This window comes from Antrostomus carolinensis, unplaced genomic scaffold (genome assembly GCF_000700745.2).
Source record: "Antrostomus carolinensis isolate BGI_N321 unplaced genomic scaffold, ASM70074v2 scaffold13021, whole genome shotgun sequence".
NCBI lineage: Eukaryota > Metazoa > Chordata > Aves > Caprimulgiformes > Caprimulgidae > Antrostomus > Antrostomus carolinensis.
The window spans coordinates 30,536-54,569 of NW_010294873.1; the positions used below are offsets into that span (position 1 = coordinate 30,536).

At 39.3% G+C, this 24,034-nt stretch overlaps 1 protein-coding gene across 1 annotated transcript in view; it reads right to left on the reverse strand.

Annotated features, from left to right (window-relative positions):
* Nucleotides 1-23,783, reverse strand: part of LOC104517492 (MNAT1 component of CDK activating kinase) — a gene marked incomplete at both ends in the record, with an annotated part of 51,934 nt that extends 28,151 nt beyond the window's left edge. Inside the window, 5 exon segments of the mRNA XM_010177788.2 lie at nt 3,075-3,200; nt 8,344-8,484; nt 12,688-12,791; nt 21,494-21,567; nt 23,631-23,783. Of these exon segments, the coding sequence (XP_010176090.2) occupies nt 3,075-3,200; nt 8,344-8,484; nt 12,688-12,791; nt 21,494-21,567; nt 23,631-23,783 (598 nt within the window).
* Between the last annotated feature and the right edge of the window lie 251 nt (nt 23,784-24,034).

Consider the following 24,034-nt stretch of genomic DNA (forward strand, 5'->3'; position numbering starts at 1 on the left):
AAAAAAAAAAAAAACACAGGGGAAAAAAAACATACATAGTGATTCACTACGTGTGCTGCGAAACCCTAACAGTGAGCACAAAACAGACCCTCCACAGAAACTATACTTAGCTTGCAGAATTGTTGAGCCAAACACAGCATTAATTAGCATTGTATTTTTTAAGAAATTCTCAGTACTCCCCTAGAGCTGCCCCCACCAATGTAAGCGGTGTGAACCCCATGGCTTAGAGAGGAACAAAGCAACTATAACGAGGGGTACCCTTGAAGGGCAGTGCAACAAAAGTTCTACCTGCTCCAAGTGTACAACTATGCAAAACAAATGGACTGAGCATCTCAGGCTTTTAGAGAAATATTCAACCTGGAACACATTAAGCATCTCGTAAGGTGAGAGCCCAGGTGAGGAATTCACCTTATGCTGTCACTAGAACACAGTCATGGATCATCAACTGCACCAAATCAGATACAACAAGCAGTGTTTTTTACAAAACTAACTCTGTTCTGAGCTGAACGACTTGCATTTGACTACATGAACTTTCCAAAAGGCGTCCCAGTCCTGATCTGAAAAACATCAAGAATTAGAGATTTCATCGCATTCCAGAGTCGATTTTAACAGAGAGGCCAATTAACCAGCGGAACATTGTGAACTTTAGGTCTTATTTGTTCCTTCAGTTCCTATTTAGATCCCATTTGTTTAACTAAGGTTACTGGTTCTTGCCACATTTACTGTCGCACTGTTCAGATTTGGCAAGTTCTGTATTGAGGAGGCACTTACTGTAAACTGAGTCATCTCTTAACCTTCTCCTAAACTAGAGGCAGAACCCAGTACGAAGCATATCTTTCTGCCTTGGAACAGACCTTCGTGGCTCAGCTCCTCTGTGTTCTGATTTTCATATTCAGAATACAGCTGGCAGAATTCTTCAGTCCATGAGTCTTCCCAGCACTGCATTCAGAAGGAAAAGTCCTTCCCTATTTATTGCTGTACTACTATTCACATATCCAAGGCCCACACACACACACACGCTGTGGCTAAGGGTCAAATTGCTTTACTTGCTTAGCTAAACTTCCAAATCCTCCTTACGGAGCCTGTTATTTACTCTTCTATTTATAATTTTGCATTTAGCCATATTAAAACACATTTCATTCAAATGAAGCCAGCTTGTCAAAGCAGCCCTGTAAACTGCCAGCTTGCATGTCATCCATAGAAATTCAACATCTGCTTTCAAACACTGAACTGTGTCCGAGCAGAACACCCACAGAAATACTCCCACGCTGTGGCAACCAGCAACTATTTTAGAAATTACAAGTCAGCCAGTTAATTCATTTATTGTACAGAATCTCAATATTGTTACTATTGTGCAATGTAATTTCTATATAATTCTAAAAATCAATGTGATGTAATAACTACATCAAGCACCCTATAAAGAAAATATGGAAACATTCATCTTTCTCAACAAAACCTGTAATTTCATCGGTGTAAAAGCTGTTTTGCTTGATGTAATCCATTTTCCATAAATAGTCACCAGCTTCAAATATTCCTCTCCTTAACTTCACTGTTAACTGCATTTATTCTTAAAATCTTTTTCCAAGTTGTTCTTTTTTTAATCTAGGACTAAAGTCAGTCAGGGTGAGATTTTTCATTTGTTTGTCTGGGACCGAACAAATTAAATTAGTCATCTACTCATACTTTCTGAACACTGATAAAGTAACAATCAGTCATTTGGAGTATCCCCTATTATTCCAAATGTTAAGATTTAAATGTCATGACACCAGAAATCGCCTTACTCAAGTCTTTCACCATTCCTGGATGAAGTTTACTTAGGGCTGCAGATCTGAAATGTCCACTACTGCACACTGCATTTAATATCCATTTACAAATGCATTAGAAACTGCTTCCATTGTCCTCATCACGTGGCATAAGATTATCTTCTTCCTTTTCCCAGAAGAAAGGTCAACAGCTTTAAGAAATTCTGACAATATATTTTAACAGCAAGAAAAAGTATGGGCATTCAGTTAAAATATATTTATACACAACAACAAACACTTTCTGTCCACTAGCTTTTCTGCACAAACAGAAAACACCACACTAAGCATATCAATCTCCCCCAGACTCTTAGATCTCAAAAGAAAAAGGAAGAAGATAGGGTTTATACTACAGGAAAACAAACAAACAAACAAAAAAACCAATCTGCACAACTTTGTAAAAGCTGAAAGTACTTTTGGAAAAATAAGCTGCAAATGCTTCTACACTGTGAACTCTCTGGAGCTAATGAACACAGCACAGAAATCCCTGACAAAATAAATTGCTTAATGGATGGGAGACTAGTCTGATGCAAAGGTTTTTGCTTTGCTGACTTGTTGGTTTGTTGAGGAGGGTGTAGAATATGTTGGTTATTTTCAAGACATCATTTACCATTATCAATTCTAAAATACAATTCTAAAAATCTAAACAAAGTTCAGAGTTAGGTGCAAAAAAGATCTGTAACTCATGCTCTCACCCCTAAAACCCCTCCACGAAAATTTGCATTTCCACACAGGTTGATGTGTACTTGTACCAGATTGTGATGAAGAACAGGAATGCTGACAGATCTTTATTTGTCACCGTGCAGTAACACGTTTGAAAAAATACTTGTTGCCTCCTAGATTCCAGTAACAATGAAAACAGCATCCTTAACCACTAAGTATAATTTTCTAAATTGCCTGTCTCATACTCTAAGACTATTCCAGTGCTTAAAACCTGAAGAGTGCACAACCTCTTCTTGAATCTCCAAAATTTCAACTTCCAGAACTGTTACACAAATGAGAGACAAAAAATAATTCGGAGTACAGCACAACATTGCAGGGAAAAAGGTATAGCTTGTTTTTTGACAACTACACGATGAAAATATTTCATGTATTCCAACTATCAGAATGATAAAATTCTTAGATTAATTCCTAATTACTTATATAATCAGAAAAGAACAGTCTATTTCATATAATATGCAACTCGAGTTTAAATAATCTCAAAATTTCATTTGAGGAAATCTTTGAAATCTTTGAAAAGCATTAAAAAAAAAAAAAGAAACAAGCAAGTCTTACCATTTTGATGCCAGTGGAAAACGTGACTGGTTTGACAGGTTTGGGTTTTTCCAGTTGCATTTCTAGCTGTGTAGATCTGTCCTTATGCTGAGCTAAAAGCAGCGAAGCAGGAAGACTGGAGCTCTCCTATAAATATGAGGAACAAATTTAAATGCTAAAACAAAACAAATATTAATTAATGCTACATATTCTTCAAAACTGCCAGCTGTGTCTGAAAGGCCATCGCTAGCAGAGCAGTGTAACGCTGAGTATCCTCCCTACGAGAAACAGTTTACAGAGAACGACCATTTTCAGTAATAAGAAAAAGCTGCAGCAAACCCATAAATCAGAGTAACCTGCAAACAACCATTTTTATAGAATCCACATTAAAGACAATATAACAGGCTCCTTATTCCAAATGGCCAATGCAACTATATTTATTAAAATTAATAAAAAAAAAAATTAGAACTTAATCAGAGAAGGAATAATACCAAGTAGTATAACTTGGATCAGATGTTTATCTAAGACACATTCTTTCTACCAATGAACTCAGACCAGTTTGAAATTGTTTCCCATTAGATTTCACCTGAGGCCGTTTGGAAATGATCCTTGCTCTGCTCTGCACAATGGCACTATTGTAACTGCAACCAACAGCATATTTATTTTCTCCTTCACCAACTTATTTTTAGGGAAGTCAGCCAATTCTTAAAAAATGTATAAAAAGTAATAAAATTAATAGTTAAGCAAATGAACTACTTAAACTCTCTGAACAGAACAATCCTACAACAGAATTATTATTAACATACCTATACGTACTGCATTCTTGAGAGAGTCAGAAAATTATCAGCCAAGTAATTTTCTAATAAACTAATGTGACTATCCACATGCACACCAAAATCCTCGAGACTTCCTAGCTAGAACAACCATAAAGCTGAGAACAGAACAGGGAAGAAGTTCAGACGGATTCTTCCTGGATGGCTCTAGCACAGTATTTTTTTCCTAAGGCCCTCAAATGTCACTTATACTTCTGTTTCATGGAACCAAGCAAATACTGAAATATGAACCATATTTTTTACTCACAAAACCAAACAAGCTTTAATAAACTGTACTGTGATTTTTCACTTCTAACATTTTGGGGTAAGAAACTGGAAGTTTTTAATGCTGTGAGATGCCTTGCTGTTCATGGTATCCTAGAGAAGTCTTCTGAAGAACAGTCATGTTGTACATGGACTTTTCACATCACCCTCCAGTCCTTCTTACTCTCTATTTTTTGTTACACTCACTTTGTCTTACAACTAAAACTTCTGCTAAAAGCAGAAAAATCTCACATGACAAGATCTGGTCCAGAGTCACAAATACAACAACTAAGGCACAGGATCCTACTCACGTTTTTGTGATTAACCAGGAGGAGAGGAGGGAAGAGGTTAAAAGTCTAAATTGTAACAATAAGAGACATCTAATTTCTGCACAACTGGGAGAAAATCTGGACAACTAATGCATTAGTTTACATCGAAGTTGGTATCTTTGAAGCGCTGTACATATCTGTAAGCACCATCCAGCAGCATGTGCTGCTAGCTGACAGTACAGTTCAAGGAAGTTAGATTCTTTTAATCACCAGATTTAAAAGGCTGGGGGAGAAGGGAAGAGCATGAAGCACTCACTAGTTCATTTTGCCCCCTTGTATTCCTTAAACATTCACTGCATTTCTAATACAATAAAGGAAGCCAATTTTTGTACCAACTTCTCAAGAGTTCACACAATGACCGGTAACCAGATTACACAACTGTGGGAAACCCACACCGTGCCAGCAAGCCACCACGTCTGTGATTGTTTGTCCCTTCCAATATGCACAGAGCCCTTCTGTTAACCATTAACACACATGAAAGGTCCAATCCTGAAAGCATTTATCCATAGTAGCCATTTTCTGTATGGGAAAACAAACTGTCTAACAGTATGAACAAATCTAGTTATATGCAAAAATTTCTGAAAGATTTGTCTCCAAAACCTCTGAGGTTCTGGTAAAAGTGGGGACACTTTATGGTCTTTAAGGCACCTTGCTCCAAGCTATGCCACAGCCCAGGGAAAACCTGCCTCTCTGCCACATGCTGCAATGCCATTCTGCTCACGTCTGGGAAGTACGGGCTCCTGAAGAAGTAAAGGCAAGTCGTACAACACAGCAGACTAAGAGCAGATCTACAATCCTCTGTATACAGGTGAGAGAGTTTATTCAGTAAATATTTTACTCAGCTTCGATTATCCAAGTCTAGAAGATTAAAAAAAAAAAACCAAAACAAAACAAAACACACACACAACCCTTCCAAGAATATGTAAAATGCATTTGAGGCTACAAGTCTAACTTACAACAAGGTCTCGTGCTTTTAAAGTGAGAGGTTTTATTGTAAAAGAGGTGATTTGTAATAAAGGTAATATAAAATCTACCTAATTTAGTACTGGGAGGCAAAACAGGCAACAAGTAACAGCTTAGGCAAGGCACTTGACTGCTCTTCCCATAGCCTGCAGAGCCTCAGCCACCCACGATGCCTCATTCAGCTTTCCAGCAAGTGACACTGGCCTTCCCATCCCTAATGCCACCAAGGACAGGCTCGGGGAGCCTTGGCCCCAGGGCCAGTCCTTCCTGCACGAGCCACCACACTCCTCAGGCTAACCAGGAACCAAGCCAGCTGCACGACATTTTAAATACCAAACATTTCTGTGCCTTTTTCCCTGCCTCTGGACTATCTAAATTATAGGCTCTTTCAAGAAGAGACACCATTCTCTTACACTTTTGTAAACAACTGAGACCTTTACTCAAAATGATACCACGATAATATATGTAAGAAACTGTGAATCTCCTCAGTCATTAGGATTTAAGCAACAAAGGTAAAATTCTCTTCTTGGAAGAGGAAAGACCCAACATCTCTACCCACACCACACAAAAAAATTGTCTTAAATTTTCTCTTGCTGTCCAGTATGGGAGAAAAAATAAAGAAATCTTGAAAAAAATGACCAAGACCCAGGTCAAGTGGGCTGTAGGTTCCCAGCACCAGGTGATGTATCCAAAAGAGACTATTCCAAACCAACGTGAAATGTCGGCTTCCCACCTTCCTCCACACTCACAATCCTGCCGAGTCAGCAGTTTTGCCACTGGTATCACTGTAGTCAGAACTAAATCCCTGTTGTTTTAGCACAGTACCACCAACCACAGATAGAAGATTATTTTTTTTTTTGGTAATGTAATTTTTTACTCTGCTGCTGCTTATGCTTGGCTTCTGCTGCATTTCTCAGCTAAGTTTCACTTATGATCACCTTCATTTTCAGATTTGCAGCGCAGCATTAGAGGGGTTTCAGAGACCATAGGAAATGTTTATTTGTTTAACAACTGCTGGTTTTTCCAGAGACTTTGTAAGTCATTATACAAATACTTCAGTGCTGGTTTTATAAACCTTTAGTATTACAAAACAAGTTTGGGCTCAAATCTAAGTTGACAGTGCCCCTTCATAAACAGAGACGCAACTTAAAATTGCCCAGTTTCCTTCCTCAGCCTTTAAAAATCACCTGTTGTTATTAGAATATTAATATATGTTTTAATAGCAATACATATGCAATCACAGTTAAAACTACCTATTTTGGTTATGTTTCAAGGATTATTTATAATCATTCTTTCCTCAAGTCATCTGGTAAAGTAGCTTTCCAGTAAAACCAACTGCTCTGTAAAAAAAAAAACAAAACACACCACCAAAAAACAAACAAAAATCCCAAACTACCAAACAAACACCAAAAAACCACACTGGTCTCCGGTAAATTAAGAATGTGCTTTAGAACAGGACTGAAGTAAGTCAGAAACCAGTTTAAAATTCCTATTCTGAGCCATTAAATTCAATTTCATAGTGGTGATTTTATTAATTGATCCACTACTCATGTCTGTACACACATAGGTGTATTAAAAAATTGAGACATGAATCTTGTTTAAATAACATTTATTAAGCTTCTCTATGCCCAGAGATCATCATTGCATTTCAGATGCAGAATCAGTAGTAAATTCAGACAAAGACAAGATTAACACAATTTCCAGAAGCAGCTGAGTTCTTCTTCAGTTCTCTATACACCCCTGAAATGAATCCAAGCTTTGTTCACTTCAAAAGGAGCAACTCGTACACAAAAAGTTTGCAGTAAGAGAACATGACACACTCAAGGCAAGAAATCTTTTTATTTTAGTAGTTTCTGAATACAAAGAGACCACTTATCGTCTAGGTGCTCTGACTCAAAAAAGGATTGACCAATGCTCAAATAACTCATGAGATTACTGTCCCCTCTTCTCCATCATCTCCCCCTTGCAGAGGTGGCTGAACTCATGAAGTAGCTCCTGGTTACCACTTTGCTTCAACACACTGGGTTGTCAACCACTATTCAGAACTGCTTAACAAGCCAGCAGTGGTAAAGAGTTCACATTAAGGCTGAACCAACGCAGCAACTTCTCTCTACCCGCCTCACAAATGGCATGATCAGCCATGCACCAAAGCAGATGCAACTGTCATCAGCTGAAGGAAAAACAGGCAGGAGGTTACATGGCCTTGTCGAACATGACAGAACCCCAACCATCACCCGTCAGGCTCAGGGTAGAGTAGTCACCATATCAGCTATGCTAATGCACGCCATCCTAGATCACAGTCAAAGTCCATGGCTTTCATATTGTCAAGGAATTAAAGAGAAACATGGACTTTTATACTGGCTCTGCTTCAGGTACGAAGTCAAATGTTAAATAATAAGTAAACTGGTAGAGTGGCTGGACTCACTAAGGCAGTTTCTGAAATATACCTCCACATGTCAATTAGCAACAAGAAGAGAGCTTTCAATGGAAGCTCAGTAAGAAATGAACCAAAAAAATTAAAGTAGGTAGAACCAGGAAAATAAGCTTTGTCAAATACTCAAATGCTTCTGCATTTTTCTTTGTTAGAATCTTATCTAGGATTAATTTTGTGTAGAAACAGCCAAGAATGCTTTCCTAGAATTAATTTCTAACCAGCACTGGACATTCTGGGCAATAAGTCCAATTAAGTCTATGAATCTCAGAAACACTCCTCCTCCAGACCTTATCTTACCAAAACCAGAGTTGTTTGTAACATTGAAATGAATGAGAGGTGAGAGAACAGTAACACAAAACATGCAAGACAGGGAAACAATGGGGCAAACGTGTTAATTCCACACAGTTAACCATGGTGGAGATGAATGTCAATGTACTTGCTGTTTGCTCTGCTACTGAACATTCAAAGCCTCTGGTTTTGTTACTCACCAGATCATCCAGGAGTGCCTGCTTATTCTTCCTTTTCATCATTTGTTGTAGTTGGTCTTCTTTCTGTATGAGCAGTCGCCTTTGTTCGTTTTCCTGTCGCTCTACTTCTAAAGCTTCCTCCAGCTCTTCCTGCTCCCGTGTCTGAAATGAAAATTAGGAATCAACTCATAGCAACCTTCTTCCTTGGGTGGACAGAGCTCACCCACAGCTCTGCTGCCTACCAAAGGACTGAGGACAGACCAAGCAATGAGGAAGCAGACAAATTCTACCTTTTAAGGTAAAATTTAAGGACATTATGGATTATGATTTTATCTCCTCTTATTGTTCAGCACAAAACTAGATTTTTTTTTTTCTCTTCCTTGCTGCTCTCTGCAGTAGAAACCAACCATCTGGATCGTGGCTCTGTAAATGTTAGAGAATGACAATGGCTTTTCCTTATACCTTTGCCCTAAAATGACCCCCTCTTAGTTCCCACACATCTTCTCAAGTGATGTAAGTGGGTGACCAAAAATATAATCCCACAATGCTGTTCCTGATTGCCCCCCATCAGCTGCAACTTGTGTGCAACGTACACTGTGTGTAGAAGAAAAATAAGAAAGTACAAATCTGTGAATATTAACAGAGAAACTTATAAGCTAAAGCATACTTAAGCATGAACTGTAAAAAAAGTCACATTCGCAGAAAATGAGGAATTTTTCCTATAACTTGGACTGAAGTCATGTGCCACAAGAGAAGGAAAGAAAAATAACTAGTACCTAGTGACTATTTGTTGTTTCAAGATTTACTTCTTGAGAAGTCTTTTTTAACCTGTAAACTATTAAGTCATCTGTATTTGAAAATAACAGTGGAAGGGGGGTAAAAAAAAAAAGAGGAGGGGTCAAAGACAGGAAGGGGGGATGGGAAGGATTACAGCTAAACAACTTTATGCAGATGAAGGGTGGTAAGGAGGTATAGGACAATTACATATAGAAAACATTTTCCAAATGTTTCCCAGCAAAAATCTCCCAGCAAAGGCAGATTAAGTAAAAATGCAGAAATCATTAAAACTTTATAAAACTTAAATGGATGATTAATCCATGGAAGCAGTTTCAGCAAAACATTACTGCAGCCAACAGCTTAGTAAAATCTGTTCCTGTAACAAAAAGACCTAAATTCATATCATAAAGCACAGCAATCTGATATATGCCAGAATATGCTGAAAAACATCCCTTTAGCAGGCAGATCAAGCCAATGGGTCCTAGTGAGGCCCAGTTCCTTCTGGATACAAGCACTGACAGATCTCATCACCTGCCACCAAGCCAAGAGAAGCTGCTTTCATTTTGTAACTAGCAGCAGCACTGTTAAAGAGCTGCTCTCCAACCAGTGACCACCTGAAACCGGATTCTCTTTGCATTTAATGAAAGGAAACAAACAAACAAATCCCCTAGTTGCTAATTGCGGTTATTTCTGAGAATTAAGGGATCTAGTTAGTTCAGTCAACAGAACTGAAGAGCTCAGGGTCTTTAGGATATTCCAAGCCTCTGCAAGTTTATATCTAAAGACTGCCTGGAATTTGCACTGAAACAGAAAACTTGTAGGAAAGTCCCAACAGACCTAGACTGAAGAACCAGTCCACAAAAATTATAGCCAGAAATAAGTAAAATGATATACAGACCTAAACCAGACCAGATCAGAGGAAAAAGGAAGAATTATCACAAGTCAGATCAAATTATTTCTGAAAGGAAGAGCAGTAGAACAGAAGAGAGGTGTTCAATAGGCAGCAGGGGTTGTGTCAAAGGTAATGTAGACACAGTCCCAACATCTAAATAAATAGTGATGATCATGGTGAAGCCTGAAGTAAAGTCAAGATGGCAAATGGTAAGAACTAAATAGAAAGTGTAATGTTTCACCACATTCAAGAAAGGACAATCAAGAAAATTTAAACACATTCACACTACTAAATCCAGACAAAACTGCTTCAAGACTGAACAAAGCAGCAAGCGAAATTAAACATCTAGTGACAAAGTAGGAAGTAACAGGTCATCCTACAACTGCAGAATAGCAGGTTTTTAAGGAAGATGGCACATTTGGGGAAACTGCAGCCGACCCAGTCTGCAAGGCTTTAAATATATAAAAAGTATGTGTGTGCATACATGTATCTATCTGAATTTATAATGACAAGAACCCTTTCTCCAAAGAGTTCTTCACCTTTTTATCCAAACCTGTCTACTTCAGCTTCTTCTCTGCACAGTCCTGCATCAAATCTACACATCTAACAGATGGGTTAATACATGAGTAGCAAGGTCATTAGGAACTGGATACAGAGATTAAGAATATGGCTTCTATTGACAGAAGAACAAACAGTTATTTAAATTCTAAGGTGACTGCTTCAGTAACTTAATATTTTGATTTATAAGAAAGATTTGTCGTAAGGACAGAAGTAGCAGAAGTGAGATGAAAATGAACTACAAGGCCATAGATTTGGAGACATTAATTCATCAGTTAGAAACCAAAGAGGAGAAAACACGATGCACTGTTTGACCACTATGGCTTCTGAACCTCGCATATGACAGTGCTACAAGAGAAGAACAGTCTTAGGACCACGTATGTCAACATATTTCCAGAAGAGAAGGGAAAATGGTGATATTTTATAAGAGGCTGTTAAGATCTTTGGCTACAATACTGCATTCAGTTCTGGTCCCTTCTACTTGCCAAACACAAATTCAAACTGGAACAGGCAAAGAGTAACAAAAACACCAAGGGGAACAGAGAACATCTATATTCCTCAGAAGCAAACTGTTACAGTGGACAGGAAAATTTATGTCAGTCCAAGAATGATGGGACAATGACTAGCATAAGAAGTTTACGCAAGAAATGAGGACTCCTTTTACCATTTAAGGATTAAAGACACTCCAAAACCTGCCAAAAAGAGCTAGAGAAACTACCCTTTCAGCTTTTGGGAGAGGGGTAAATTTATGGGCAAGATCACGCAGTTTTTGTAATAGCAACTGCGTCAAGTCTATTATTACGTTTCAATTGTTGAAAAATAAATGTTGAATGTTTCAAAGGTTGAAAAAGAAATAAAGAATAAATGTCTCCAGATCTCCAGTAAGCCTGGATTCACGCAGGCTTGCCCCAGCTTCCAGCAGACACCCTCTTGCACAGCAAGACCGTAGAGTACAGAAAGCAGAAGGCCCAGGGGGCTTGGGTGGGTACAGAGTAATACTGTGCTGCTTGATACGATCACACAGCTGGTGCACAAGCTGCCCGTGAGTCACGTACGTGAACCTTCGGAAGGTGGGCTGCAGGCAAAGCACCCTATTCTCATGGTGACCCACCCTAGAGGTTGCACCTACATGGTAAAATAAGACATGTAGCCAAAGCTTTGGCAGGTCTCTTCAAGCTCTGAAGCATAGGATATTGCACAGTGTCAGAGACAGGATAACAGATCAGAGATGGACCCCTGGGGAAATTTCCTTGCCTTTAAAAGGAAGAGGTTCAAACAAACATTTTTCAGATTCCAATCTCCTCCTGTGAAATCCTAGAGCTAAAGAAATCACTGGGAGTTTTGCCACAGACTTCAGGGGAGTGAGGATTTCACCCCTACTGATTTGAAAGCAAGTCCTTAGTGCAACTGGAATACAAACACAAAACCTTGTTATGCCACACTCTGGGCAGACATTTTCCTTCAAGAACCGATAACAATGTGTATTTTTATACTGAAAAAATATTTAACAGATTAAACTTTTCTTACAGAAAGAAATGCACACAAATTTATTTTTAAAGAACAAATTATATCTGAGACATATTTTAATGAATGGATTTTTCAAAGAACCATGTGTTTTGCATATAGATCACATATACGATACTCATGATGTTACTGTTATCAGCTCTTGAACAAAAGTTTTAATGTTTGTTTCAACATCTTTCATTTTAAATTTTGCATAAACCAGACCTGTGCTTTCCCTCAATTTTACAACTCTCTCCTGGGAGCTTCATCATGTCTGTGTCTGGATTCTTTTTTTCCTTTGGATGAGAATGGAATGATTGTCCTGGTATAGAAATGAACTTGGTCTCTCCTGGATATTGTCCAACGACACTGCCAGCACAGATGCGGTGGTGATGTATTAGATGCAGACTTTACTGCCTGTCCCTCTTTTCAAGCCCTTTCCTAAATAAAGCATAACTACATTTCAACTATCAATTTAATCTCTTTACACGGCACTAAATATCAGTATCAGAGAACATCAGCATACTGCCTTCAGCTTTGGCTTTTTTTTAAGACATTACAGAAAGTACTCCACTCAAAAATCCTTTAATTCTTTAAGGAATAAAAATTGTAGGGGAGAGAAAAAGTTAACTAACCAGTTTTAACTTATTTTTCTGAATGACTTCTTTGTTATCCTTCTGGTACAGCTCCATTTTCCTTTTGGTGTTCTCCAAATCCACATTGTTTGTCAAGTTAAATACTGCATAAATATTAGAAAGACAGAAAGCAAAAGTATTAGGTCAGCATACACGACTATGACAAAGAACTACTACTCATGTTCTCTAACCCTTCTAGCACCAGATATAAACATCACAATAAGAGAATTTATTTAAATATGCCTTGTAAAGCAAGGCACACTCAATCTGCTAAACCACTGCAAACTTCAACAGAAGTCATCAGAGTTCCTGTAGGTTTACATATCTGTAGGAGATTAAAATTTGAGAACTACATCCTATTTTGTGATACTGATAATGATACACATGAATAATCATAATACTATTCATAAAACATTGACCTTTTCAAGTAGCAGTTACAGCTAAGAACACAGTGATTCCTGTAAAATTAAATTAAACACATAGATAGTATGACAAGGTCAGAAATTAAGTAATTTCATTTTGTAAGATTATCTCATGCACAAAGACTACAGAGACGGTATAAATTCTCAGGTACACAAGAAATGTTCACATTACTTTATAACTTAAAAGGCACCAATGTACAATTACCTTTATTATGAGGAATCTGCAGATGCACCTCGATTAATAGGTTAAATGACATTCTTTTGATGTCTCTCAATAGTGACAGACTATATCTCACATAATTATGAGCAAGCAGGGCCGGCCAGCCAGCAAGCTCCATACTTTAGCACAACATTCCCAATTATCTACACATGGCACAGAAGATATCTCAAGAAACTGAACAGTTTCTATAATCAACAGCTTGAAACACGTAGATGGTTTGGATGATTAGTAATTTGATACAATGCCTGAGCCTTTCACCTCTAGGTCACTGGTTCAACTGTGGGTCAAGTGAATTCCAACTGAAAGCCATTATCACTGGGAAGTTGCTTGGTGATCACCATCCAGAGTGGATGCTGGGCTCATGCCCATGGCCTTAAAGCTATCCAGTAGTGCTCATGTACAGCCCTGAAAGCCTCAAAGAGCTTTGTCACGTGGCTACAGTAAATTTACAGGAGCAGCAGAGAAATTTGCACTGCCATTGATAAATCCTTCACAACAATGGCACAGCAACTGCGCTAACTCAAACCCTAAGGAAGGGAAGGAAGTTCTAGCAGAAACACCAACACAAAAATTGGCAGGTTTTGGGTCAGTTCTCTCTTCCTAGGTTCACAAGTGATTGGGCAAAATGAACCCTGGGCACCTACACCACTGCCAATCATTTGTGTAAGGCTGCTAGAGAGAAATGGAAGGAAGCACGAATGAAGACTGTGTTGTTACTCATCAGAACAGCACATACGTCTGTTTGGTAAAGATTATATCCCTTCTTTCATCCTCTCCACGGGTAACCTGCCAGAAATGAACTTTTAGGAGAGTTCTAGGTAAACCAAACCATGAATAGTCTAGACTGGCAAACCAGTTGACAGAAGCAAAGGAAACAGCAGGAAATCAAAGCAGGGAGCAAATGAGGGCAGGGGGAGAAAACAAAGAAGGTCCAAAATGCCAGAGTTCAGTTCTACAAACCCAGATGTAGAGCCAAAGAGCAGCAGCCCTGCTCTTACATCCCTCTTCCCAGCATGTCTTGCCCTTTCCCCTGCTCTGACTCCCGGGACTCCCTGGATGCTTTGCAGTGTCAACAGAAACCCTCCAGTAACTTGAACTGGCTTAGCAAAGGGGTCAGGCAAGTGCCAGAGACAGTGCAAGGGAAGTAAGAGAAATGTACAGAGAGGAATACAAATATTCTCTTTCCGGGAGTACAGAACCATCACATCCTCTTCTTCTTATCAAAAGTATTCAGTCCTTCCTTGAACTACAGCAAAAAAGAGCTACACAAGATACAGCTGAAGAAATTTCTAACTTTAAGCAAAGAAACAAAAAAGTTGTATTTAACTTTTTCTCCTGTTTTCCAAATAATGAGCAATATCAAGAGGACTGCTATTTTAATTCAGCTTGGCTCCTAAATCAGCTGAACTCTTCCACTGCAAGCCCATCATCCTCACTTCAGAAGTGATCTGAGATGCAGGCTGGTTTTGTGGTTTAAGCATTTGATTTGGAAACAAAACCTGGGTTCTGCTTCCAACTTTGCTACTGTTCCTGGGCCAATCGCTGGGCCCCCAGACTAGAGATGTCCTACCTGTAAATAAAGCTTCCTTTCTCCTATGCACAGTCTGCTGTGTCTCCTTACTACAGCCACATGCAGCACCTATCTCTGTAGTCTGGATCTCACCTCAGGTGGAACTTCTGGGCACTGCGATAACCCAAACAAGACCTCCAAAGTTCAGCTCTGGGTTTTTGGAAGCAAGTTACCCGTTTCAAATGTATTTAATTTTTTTTCTCTCCAAAAGGCATAACGTTTTCCAGTTTCATATTGCAGCATACATACACTTCCCGGTTATGCCAGCATCTCCTTCATAAAACACATTATTTTAGTCAATATTTTGAGTATTTCAATGGAGATTTGACATCCAACTTCCCATCCTACAATTCCCTGCTGACAAGCAGCTTAATATTTGAGTATTATGGTAGAGAAGAATTGTCATGTGAAAATGCTGGCATACAATCAGACCGGGGCCCTGCAATGACAGCAGCTGCATGGGAATGTCAGCACTTCCTACAGCTTAAATCCACACATCAGGTCTCTCAACTCTTCAATGACGACACGAGAAAGAAATAGGATATGAGACATGCTGTGCTAGCAGGATGCCCAGATGCCACCTTCAGGTGCAAGAGGAGGAGCAAGATGAGATGCCAAATGCCTCTGGGCTCCTGAACATCTTGGGTATTTCTCTAAAAATAATCCAGTAATAAGATGATGATCCAGGTTTTGCAACTATTGCTGCTTGAAATGTTCAAGGTTTTTTTTTTCCTCCCTTCTCAGTTATCTTTAATAGGTTCTACCAGTCACAACCTAAATTTGTAAAACAAAAACCATAACATTTAAAACTCATACTGGGGAAAACAGGCAAATTTTAGACGTGTGCAGATGCCTGCCTTTATTTAGAACTACTTACAAAAGTGGATTTATTTTGCAACTTGATATGAAGTAACATTTCCATGCAAGAGATTTTTCTGCACCAATGTTTAAGAAATCTTCAATATCCACCTGCATAGCCACCTTAAATGCCTACTGCTTTGCTCACAGCAAGGTAAAAGATGGTTTATTTCTCCTTCTGTTTTCCTGCTGTGGTTGGAACCAAATTACAGGTAAAACCCTCTCAATAGTCAGATCTGCTCACACCATGCTGATTCTGCTCTGTCCATCTTATTCTACTCTGTCACCTGGGGATACGGTAGGACATCAGCAATCAGAAAGATTCATACTTCCAACACCCTCCAGACCAGAGCAGATTTCTCCCACTGAGTATTGATTCATAGTCATTGAAGAGGAACATTATCTTGGTCCTAAGCATCTGCTCCTCAACACTAAACGGTCCACATCTCAAGACTTAAAATACTGAAGAGCTCAATTTTGCTGCAACGGTGTTAAAACCATATGTCTCTATATGGACATCAGGGTCAATAGTTGTCCTTTAATAAATGAAGAGAGTAACTTCCCTCCTACAATAAACACTGTAGCAGCAAAACAAACCACGCTCTTTGACACTGCATGGTTATCAGTGGCCAACTAGACAGCCAAAAAGTCTTCCAACATATTTTCTAATGTATTTTTCATGAGCTTCAAACGACTTTTCATCAATATCCAGGGAAGACAAATTCCTGCCATTGTATCCTTGCAATTACAGCTGACAAGACCATTTTATAAAGGGCATTAGGCTACAAAAAATAGCTCAGGGATTATTTCTTTTTCTTCTGCCTTGTCCCCTCCACAAGTTACCTGGCATATAAAAACCAACAAGTATCAAATCAAAGAACACAGTCACTAATACTCAACACCTTACCTTTCACATAGCTAGGACTGTGCAATACTGGTTTTTATTTGGTCTGCTTTTGGGTTTGCCAGAAATTTATTTTAAATATCATTCTTCCAAGTGTTCCCTTTTTAAAAAAATACAATAAAACAAGTTATAAAACTAGAAGAGCCAGAAAGAGTTAAAGAAATTCTAACTCCTATGCTACACCTACCCTGAAAAAATATTGGTAAAGATCTGAATATGACTGGCAAAGCAGATGGCTAGTTTGAAAAGATTTCAAAGAGAAGCCAGACTTATTTTTTGTCCATGTTGAAATATAGCATAAGCCGATATAAGAGGCCTGAAACCCTTCAGGGAAAAGAAACAGAAGCTGTTTTGTATGCAACAATTATTTATCTACTTATCCATCTCACATTGGTTGGTTTATAAAATGACTTGCCTTGAGACATCTGTTGAAGTATAACAGGAAGACTATTGTGTTTCTCTGAAACATTTCATTCTATTTAGGTAAGACTCCCTACTTCTGAAATTCAGGCTCTACAGGGAGACTTTCATTGCTTTTCAAAACAACAACATTTATTATGCAGTTCTACAACAAATGGAAAAATATTTTCCTAGTTATAAAAAATAAAATGAGACGAAAATTTAAATTGTATGGCACAATAACTTGTCCAGAGACGCAGCAGTATGAATGAACGTCACTCCACTGCAGAACTTTTAAGTCCATCAAAATTTCCCTGATTTAGTCCGAGACACTGAAAATTTTCTGTGACTTCTACTCCTTGTGCCTTAAGAGACAGTAATGTTACCGTGTAAAAAATATTTGCTATTCGAATAGTAGGAACATTTCCTTCTCTGGCAAGATAGCAGCTGATTACTCTACTAACAGTGTGTGATCTGCATTGCTGGCATGAGACAGCTGCAAATTTAAAAATTAGTAGTGTTAGTTTATTATAAACAATATTCCTCCCGCCCTACTACAAACAACTCCTTCCTTATCATCATCATAAAACGCCAGCTAGAGATCAGGAATGGCAGAACAGCTACTGCTTCGAGCAGAGCGCTCTGAAGGGAAACACAACCACATGCTCAGCCTGCCCGGGCAGTTCAAACCTACTGTGGCACCTTCTGTTGGTGCTTTCTGTGCCTGGGCCCTGTACTTTTAAGAGGAGTAGGAGAGGGGTGTGGGGGAGAAAAGATGGAATAGATTTTAACAAGTCCCTTCCCATCAACATTTCTGTGATTATAACAGAATAATTATCAGAAACAAAAGAAAACCCACAGCTAAGCCAGAAAAATCTAGGTAGGTATTAATAATTATTTCTGTTTATCCTCAGTTATCTTTTATTGGGCCAATAATTTTCCAGAAAGATACCTTAGTATAGTAAAAAAATATTGAAATCACTCAGCCCCATCAGTCTAAGATCATTTTGGCTAGAACAGTGTGGTACTGAAATCTTTGTTCAGATGAGATGGTTGAAATATATCTTTTATAAAGATGCCTGATTTCCAGTTGGGTTATTCCCACTGTCAGGACCAGCAACACCATCCTCGTGCACACACACAGAGAAAAAACCACAAAACAATAAACAACACAACCCACAAGTGATCATAGATACCAAAATCCTTTCTACCCAAGGATCGCTCGCGAGATAAACATCCTGAGCAAGACAAGTCACCAGGCAGCTGGTATTGCATCAAGTCTTAGAGGAGCAATGAGATACAAGAATCCAAAGGGCACCAATACAGTAGCTTCCTTTCAAGCTGAATGTACTGAATGTTTTTAAAAAGCAATAATTACTATTAACAATTGTGTTGTGGTAATGCCTAGAGGCCTCATCCAGGTACCAGGAGAATGGTGCCAAGCAGTGTGTATACACGTGCTGGGAGGCGGGCCCTGCTCTCGACAGCTTACACACCACATTTTGAAAATCTGGCTGTGGAGATACTCTGGGGAAGAAGAAAACCTTGTAGAAAGAGCGAGCAAAATTTGCATGATGTCCAGAGATTGTAACTAGTGGCAACACTCTAAGGTTTAACCTTGCCCCTCCAGTCACATGGGCATAGACCTGACTTATTCCAATAGATGTTGTCCATACTTTTCCCAAAGGCAGGTTTTAACCCTTTCAACTTTATTTTTCTTCCTAGTGTTAATGACAACAAACTGTGTTTACAATGTTCTCAAATTGTCCAACTGATTTTTCTTCTGGGGAAAACTTGCTTTAAAATGTGGTTTCTATTTAAAACCTTGTATAACATATTTTAGCCCAAAGCATTATTTAGCAGCTACATTCTAAACCACTTCAAAAATGTGTTTTTTATAATAGAAATTGTAAGAGGTGACTACCCTAATGTTTGTTTGACCTTCCCCTCTCACAGTTTTGCTATACCACCCAACTCTTTTCTTTAAATAGAAAAAGTCTGTATGTATAACAATCCTGATATGAAGGGGGAAAATGTGTTTCAAGTGAGGTCATATATCATATCAATGGAATAAGACAGTGCAATTGCTGCACATGTTGGAGTTGACCTACCTGAAACATTTGGAAAAGCTATCAGAATTGTGCCAGGGTCACATGAAGAACACTTATACAAGATGTTTACATTTTGTCTCTGCCAAGCAACTACTCCATTTAATCCCCCACAACAATTTAGCAAACAAAACTTATCAGCAAAAAGAAAACAGGGTAAAGCAGCAATTCTACCCTCTCCCAGAAAAACTTAAAATTTGGGGCAGGGGGAGAAAGGGGAAAACCAGTTCTTTGGCTCCCTAGCTTCCTAAACCCACAGCTTGAACAACCACCACCAGCTACTGCCAACCTGCTGGACAGTGGTTCCATAGGGGAAAACTTGGCACTGCATGGCTATACCCTTTCTTTCTCATCTTGCAGCCTAGCTTTTCACATGCACAAACAAGCAGAGAATACACATACACACAAAAAATTAAATAAATACTCTCAGCAGTAAAATGTGAAGTAACCACACAGAGTCGAAGACACCTTTAACACATGGTTCAGCTCTGCCACACACAACGGGCACAGCAAAAACACTGGAAAAAGTCACACTGTCACCACGCAACTGCCAGGTGGAGAACTCTGCCCAGGAGCACAGGCAGGGAACTGCTTAGGGAGAACAAGATGTGTGCAATGAGCTTTGTCACCAGGAAAGGAGAACAGGGCTTGAATTCTTACCCTGTTGTTGACTCTAACCTGTCCTCCAGCTTGTGGAACTGCCTGAAGTTAGTAGATCACAAGTGACCCGTGTCAGTGAAAATTAAGAGCCTTCCGACTGCACCCTGTCTGTCTTCTCATCACCCTGGTTGCTACATGAAGAAACTAGGAGGCAGTCAGACTTCCTATTCCTTTTACTATTTTAGGTGCCTCTTTCAGGCAACTAACTCCAATTCCTAACAACTCTATCTGTCAAGCTTCTTTATTATTTGCTTGCAGGGCCAGCAAAATTATTCACAAATTCACTCTTCTTCACACGGTTACAAAGACCAGCCATGATTTCTGCTGCTTCTAAACCAAGTTAACAGTGTAGGCTCTGGAATCACTTGAAATTTAACAACCTAATCCCATGAGCTAGAGAATCCTAACATTCTGCACAAATTGATGAGGTTAAGGCAATTTCAGGCAAAACTTCAACTCCCTCGTTGCAGATGCTGAAAACCCCTGCAACAGCAGTAAGTGGGAAACCTGTATTTAATGCCGCATAAATAAAATGCAGTTTTCCTTTCGATGAGCACACAGATTCCTCCAGGATCCTCCAGCTGAGATGCAACCATTCTCTCTACTCATTCCACACTTCCTCTGCGACATCCAAGAAAATATACAAACAGAACTACACCCACATCATCTCCTCCAGATATTTGGACCCATATGAGCGTGCTTGGTATTTCCCAGCCACGTGTTTTAACTCTCCAGCCTCATCCTTTTGATGCCAACAAAAACATGATACATTACTCACAGAAGTTAAGTGTACTGGATACATTTCTACAAAAGACCACAGTGACAAGAGGAGCAAGGGCTCCTTTGAGAAACCAAAGAGGAGTGGCATCTCCATGTTTTCCTTCAGATGACATTCACTGCACCTCCTGCATGTTCTAAGTCACCTCTTCTTCCTCCACAACAAAAAAAGAAAAGCCTCAGAAGCTCATAAAACCCAAGAAACAATCCATTTAGGAGTCACTGCTTTGAAAACATCCTTGTTTTTCTAAGCAAAATCCATCACTCCACCATAAATCACAAGTCACCCTAACTAAGAAGAAAATAAACTCTGTTGACAACATAGTCCCTTCCCCAAAGGGCAAAGTTCTGCTTCAACTAATCCAAAGAGAAAGAAATCAACGTCTGTTCCTAAACCTTCTCCTTCTGCACAGCAACATAAAATGCTACCACAGTGGTATGTAAGGTCATCAGCTTCAAAGCAGCTTCAACTACTGTACTTGCAGAAGCAAAAACGATGAAAGACGCCATATGGCTTCTGTCACGGTAGATAAAGCTAATGGGGGTATATAATGAAAATTTCAATTTCTCCTTTCTTTGTTTAATCTTTCCCAGTGCAGCACCGACAGTCCCCTGCAAGCCTGCCTTTTCCAGCTACAAAGAACTACTTCCTCTTTGAATCACATATCTTCTCTGGCAGATAAAACGTTTTACTTAACAATGTCCTACAGTTCAGCAAACACAACTGAAAATGTACAGGAAAAAAAGTAATTAGATAAACATCTGATACTATGATAAATCCTATTACAGAAACTCAACTTAGACATTCTCATAGACAGCTGAGTCAGAAGATAAAAGCCTATGGTCTCATGAGCACAGCACATCAAAAATGCAAGCATTAAGACTTACCAATTTCTTCTATTTCTTCCAGGAAATCATTATATTCACTTAGACTGGGAAAGTCATCCTCTCTTTTATTGTATCTTTGAGAGAAGAGAAACAAGTATTTATATAACACACAAAGATACAATTTCAATTCAACAAGACTCTTGCTGCAAGCATATTAATTATCGACCTAGTTTTAGCAACTAGGTGCTTTGTGGCTCCCACAACTGGCCAATGTACAGAATCTTTAAAAAGAGACAGTAGTGCTTGTTTCAAAGGAAAGGAGCCAGCCTGGCATAAATCAGTGTTAAGTTTGCCTACTGTTTGCTGATTCCTTCTCCAGGGTTACAGGTAAACAGGAGCACCGAGGCTCGGATACGCTAATTTCAAGCCAGCCCTTCAGCATGAGAAACTGTTAAAAAGAGACAACAGTAACACCCACAAGAAAAGCTTTTCTAGAAGCATCAGAAAAGGGAGTTTGGTTTTGTGCCAACAGCAGAAAGCATACGTCAGCAGCAAACTGAAAATGCTACACAATTATTTCATTTCATATCCATAGACCATTCCAGAACTCATTTATCCAACACTCGATAGCTGCAAAGTAAAACGATGAAGGGACAACTGGCTAGAACGTGAGCAACCTCTGGAAGTCAGGACACACAGGCCTTCTTCCCAAGAAAATATAAAGCTGAGATTCTGCCTGCTCTGTAGATGAAGATGCATGACACTGAGGAGTATAAAAATCTAATCCTGAGAACTCAGGCCAAATTACAATTTGGGGACAATTTTTTCTGTCTACTAAAAACTAATCTGGCAAATCTAAGTAGGACAAGCATTTTACAATGTTTTCTGCTCTAACTGCACTTCATTCCGTGTTCAGTCAACTAAGCTGACTTCATTACAGTTTTACTTTTGTTAACTTCAGTAGACTTTATAAGCAAACATCAAAATTATTACTACTTTCCACAGCAGGATCTTGGTATTCAATGACTCAATTTCCCCGCACCTCAGCAACATCATATGATTCATCTAGTATTGAACTAAGTCTCAGGAAAAGCCTGCCAAGCTTACAATTTACCTGTACGTTCATTTTTGCATACACAACTCTCTCCAGGTTTGTTTCATTCTGTCAGACCCTCTTCTACCAGAACATCAACTGGAATACTTATTTTCCTTATAAAATGTTGTTTCTTGGCCACAAGGAGCGAGATGGAATTTTAGACCTCATTTATCTCAATACCAAGAGCTCTCAAATTTTCATGACAGCCTAGTAACATTTCCACTAACAACTGCTGTGTGAAGTGGAAAACAATGTGAACATAGCTTCTCTTTTGTCAATTTTCATTTTTAAGAGAACTAGCCTCCCACTCTCAGAACAGGTCCCCAGGGAACAAAGCAATCAAGGTCTTGTTTATTGCCCCACTCCCATGTCCAACCCCTCAAAGGGAAAGCAGCTGTAGCCCTCAATATCTAATCATCTCCATTTAGGAGGCAAATCTTCACCAAAGGAGACCACATAGAAACACCCAACATTTTCTAATGCTAAGCAGGAACCCCTCAGGGCTAAATTGAGATTTCAGGCCTCAGTTGTTGCGTAAAATCAGATTCTCTGAAATCCCTCCATGTTAAATGTTTTATGGGTTGTCACTTAAAAAAAAAAAAAAAAAATTGTCTCCTCTGTACTACTGGAGGAGTAAGTAAATTTTTTGTAAATGGTGATCCCCAAGAGTTGGGGTTGTTCAGCCTGGAGAAGAGAAGGCTCCGGGGAGATCTTATAGCGGTCTCCCAGTACCCGAAGGGGCTACAAGAAAGCTGGGGAAGGACTTTTCATAAGGGCAGTTAATGACAAGACAAGGGGAAATGGGTTTAAGCTGAAAGAGGGGAGGTTTAGATTAGATATTAGGAAGAAGTTCTTCACTGTGAGGGTGGTGAGACACTGGAACAGGTTGACCAGAGAAGCTGTGGCTGCTCCTCCCTGGAAGTGTTCAAGGCCAGGTTGGATGAGGCTTTGAGCAACCTGGTCTAGTGGAAGGTGTCCCTGCTGATGGCAGGGGGGTTGGAACTGGATGATCTTTAAGGTCCCTTCCAATCCTAACCATTCTGTGATTCTATGATCCATTAAACACATCCACCTTCTGTTCTTTTAACTGGTGAAACTCACATTTTCAGCACTTTCTTCCGAATTTCCACTTCCTTGTCAACAGCAGGATCCTCAAAGAGCTGTACCCTGAAGTTACTCTTCCGCAGGGGGGTATCACACTCCTGGCAGTTCCCAGCCCCTCTCACAAACAGCAGTTCCACACAGCTCTCACATCTGCGGGAGAAAGGAAGGGGTATAAAGGCATATAAATGTTAAAGAGTAACTGAAACACAGGATTGTCCCCCTTTTCTGTTGTTTACACACACACTATAAGTAACCAGTGCATCTCCCCTTGATTTCACTATTTCTTCAGCACCCAACAGCGATGACGAGGCAAGGGCTCTCCACCATGGCTGAAAGGAAACAATCTCAGCAGCACAAATGCATTTATTCTCCCTGCCCAAACAACTCAGCCTCTTTGCTGA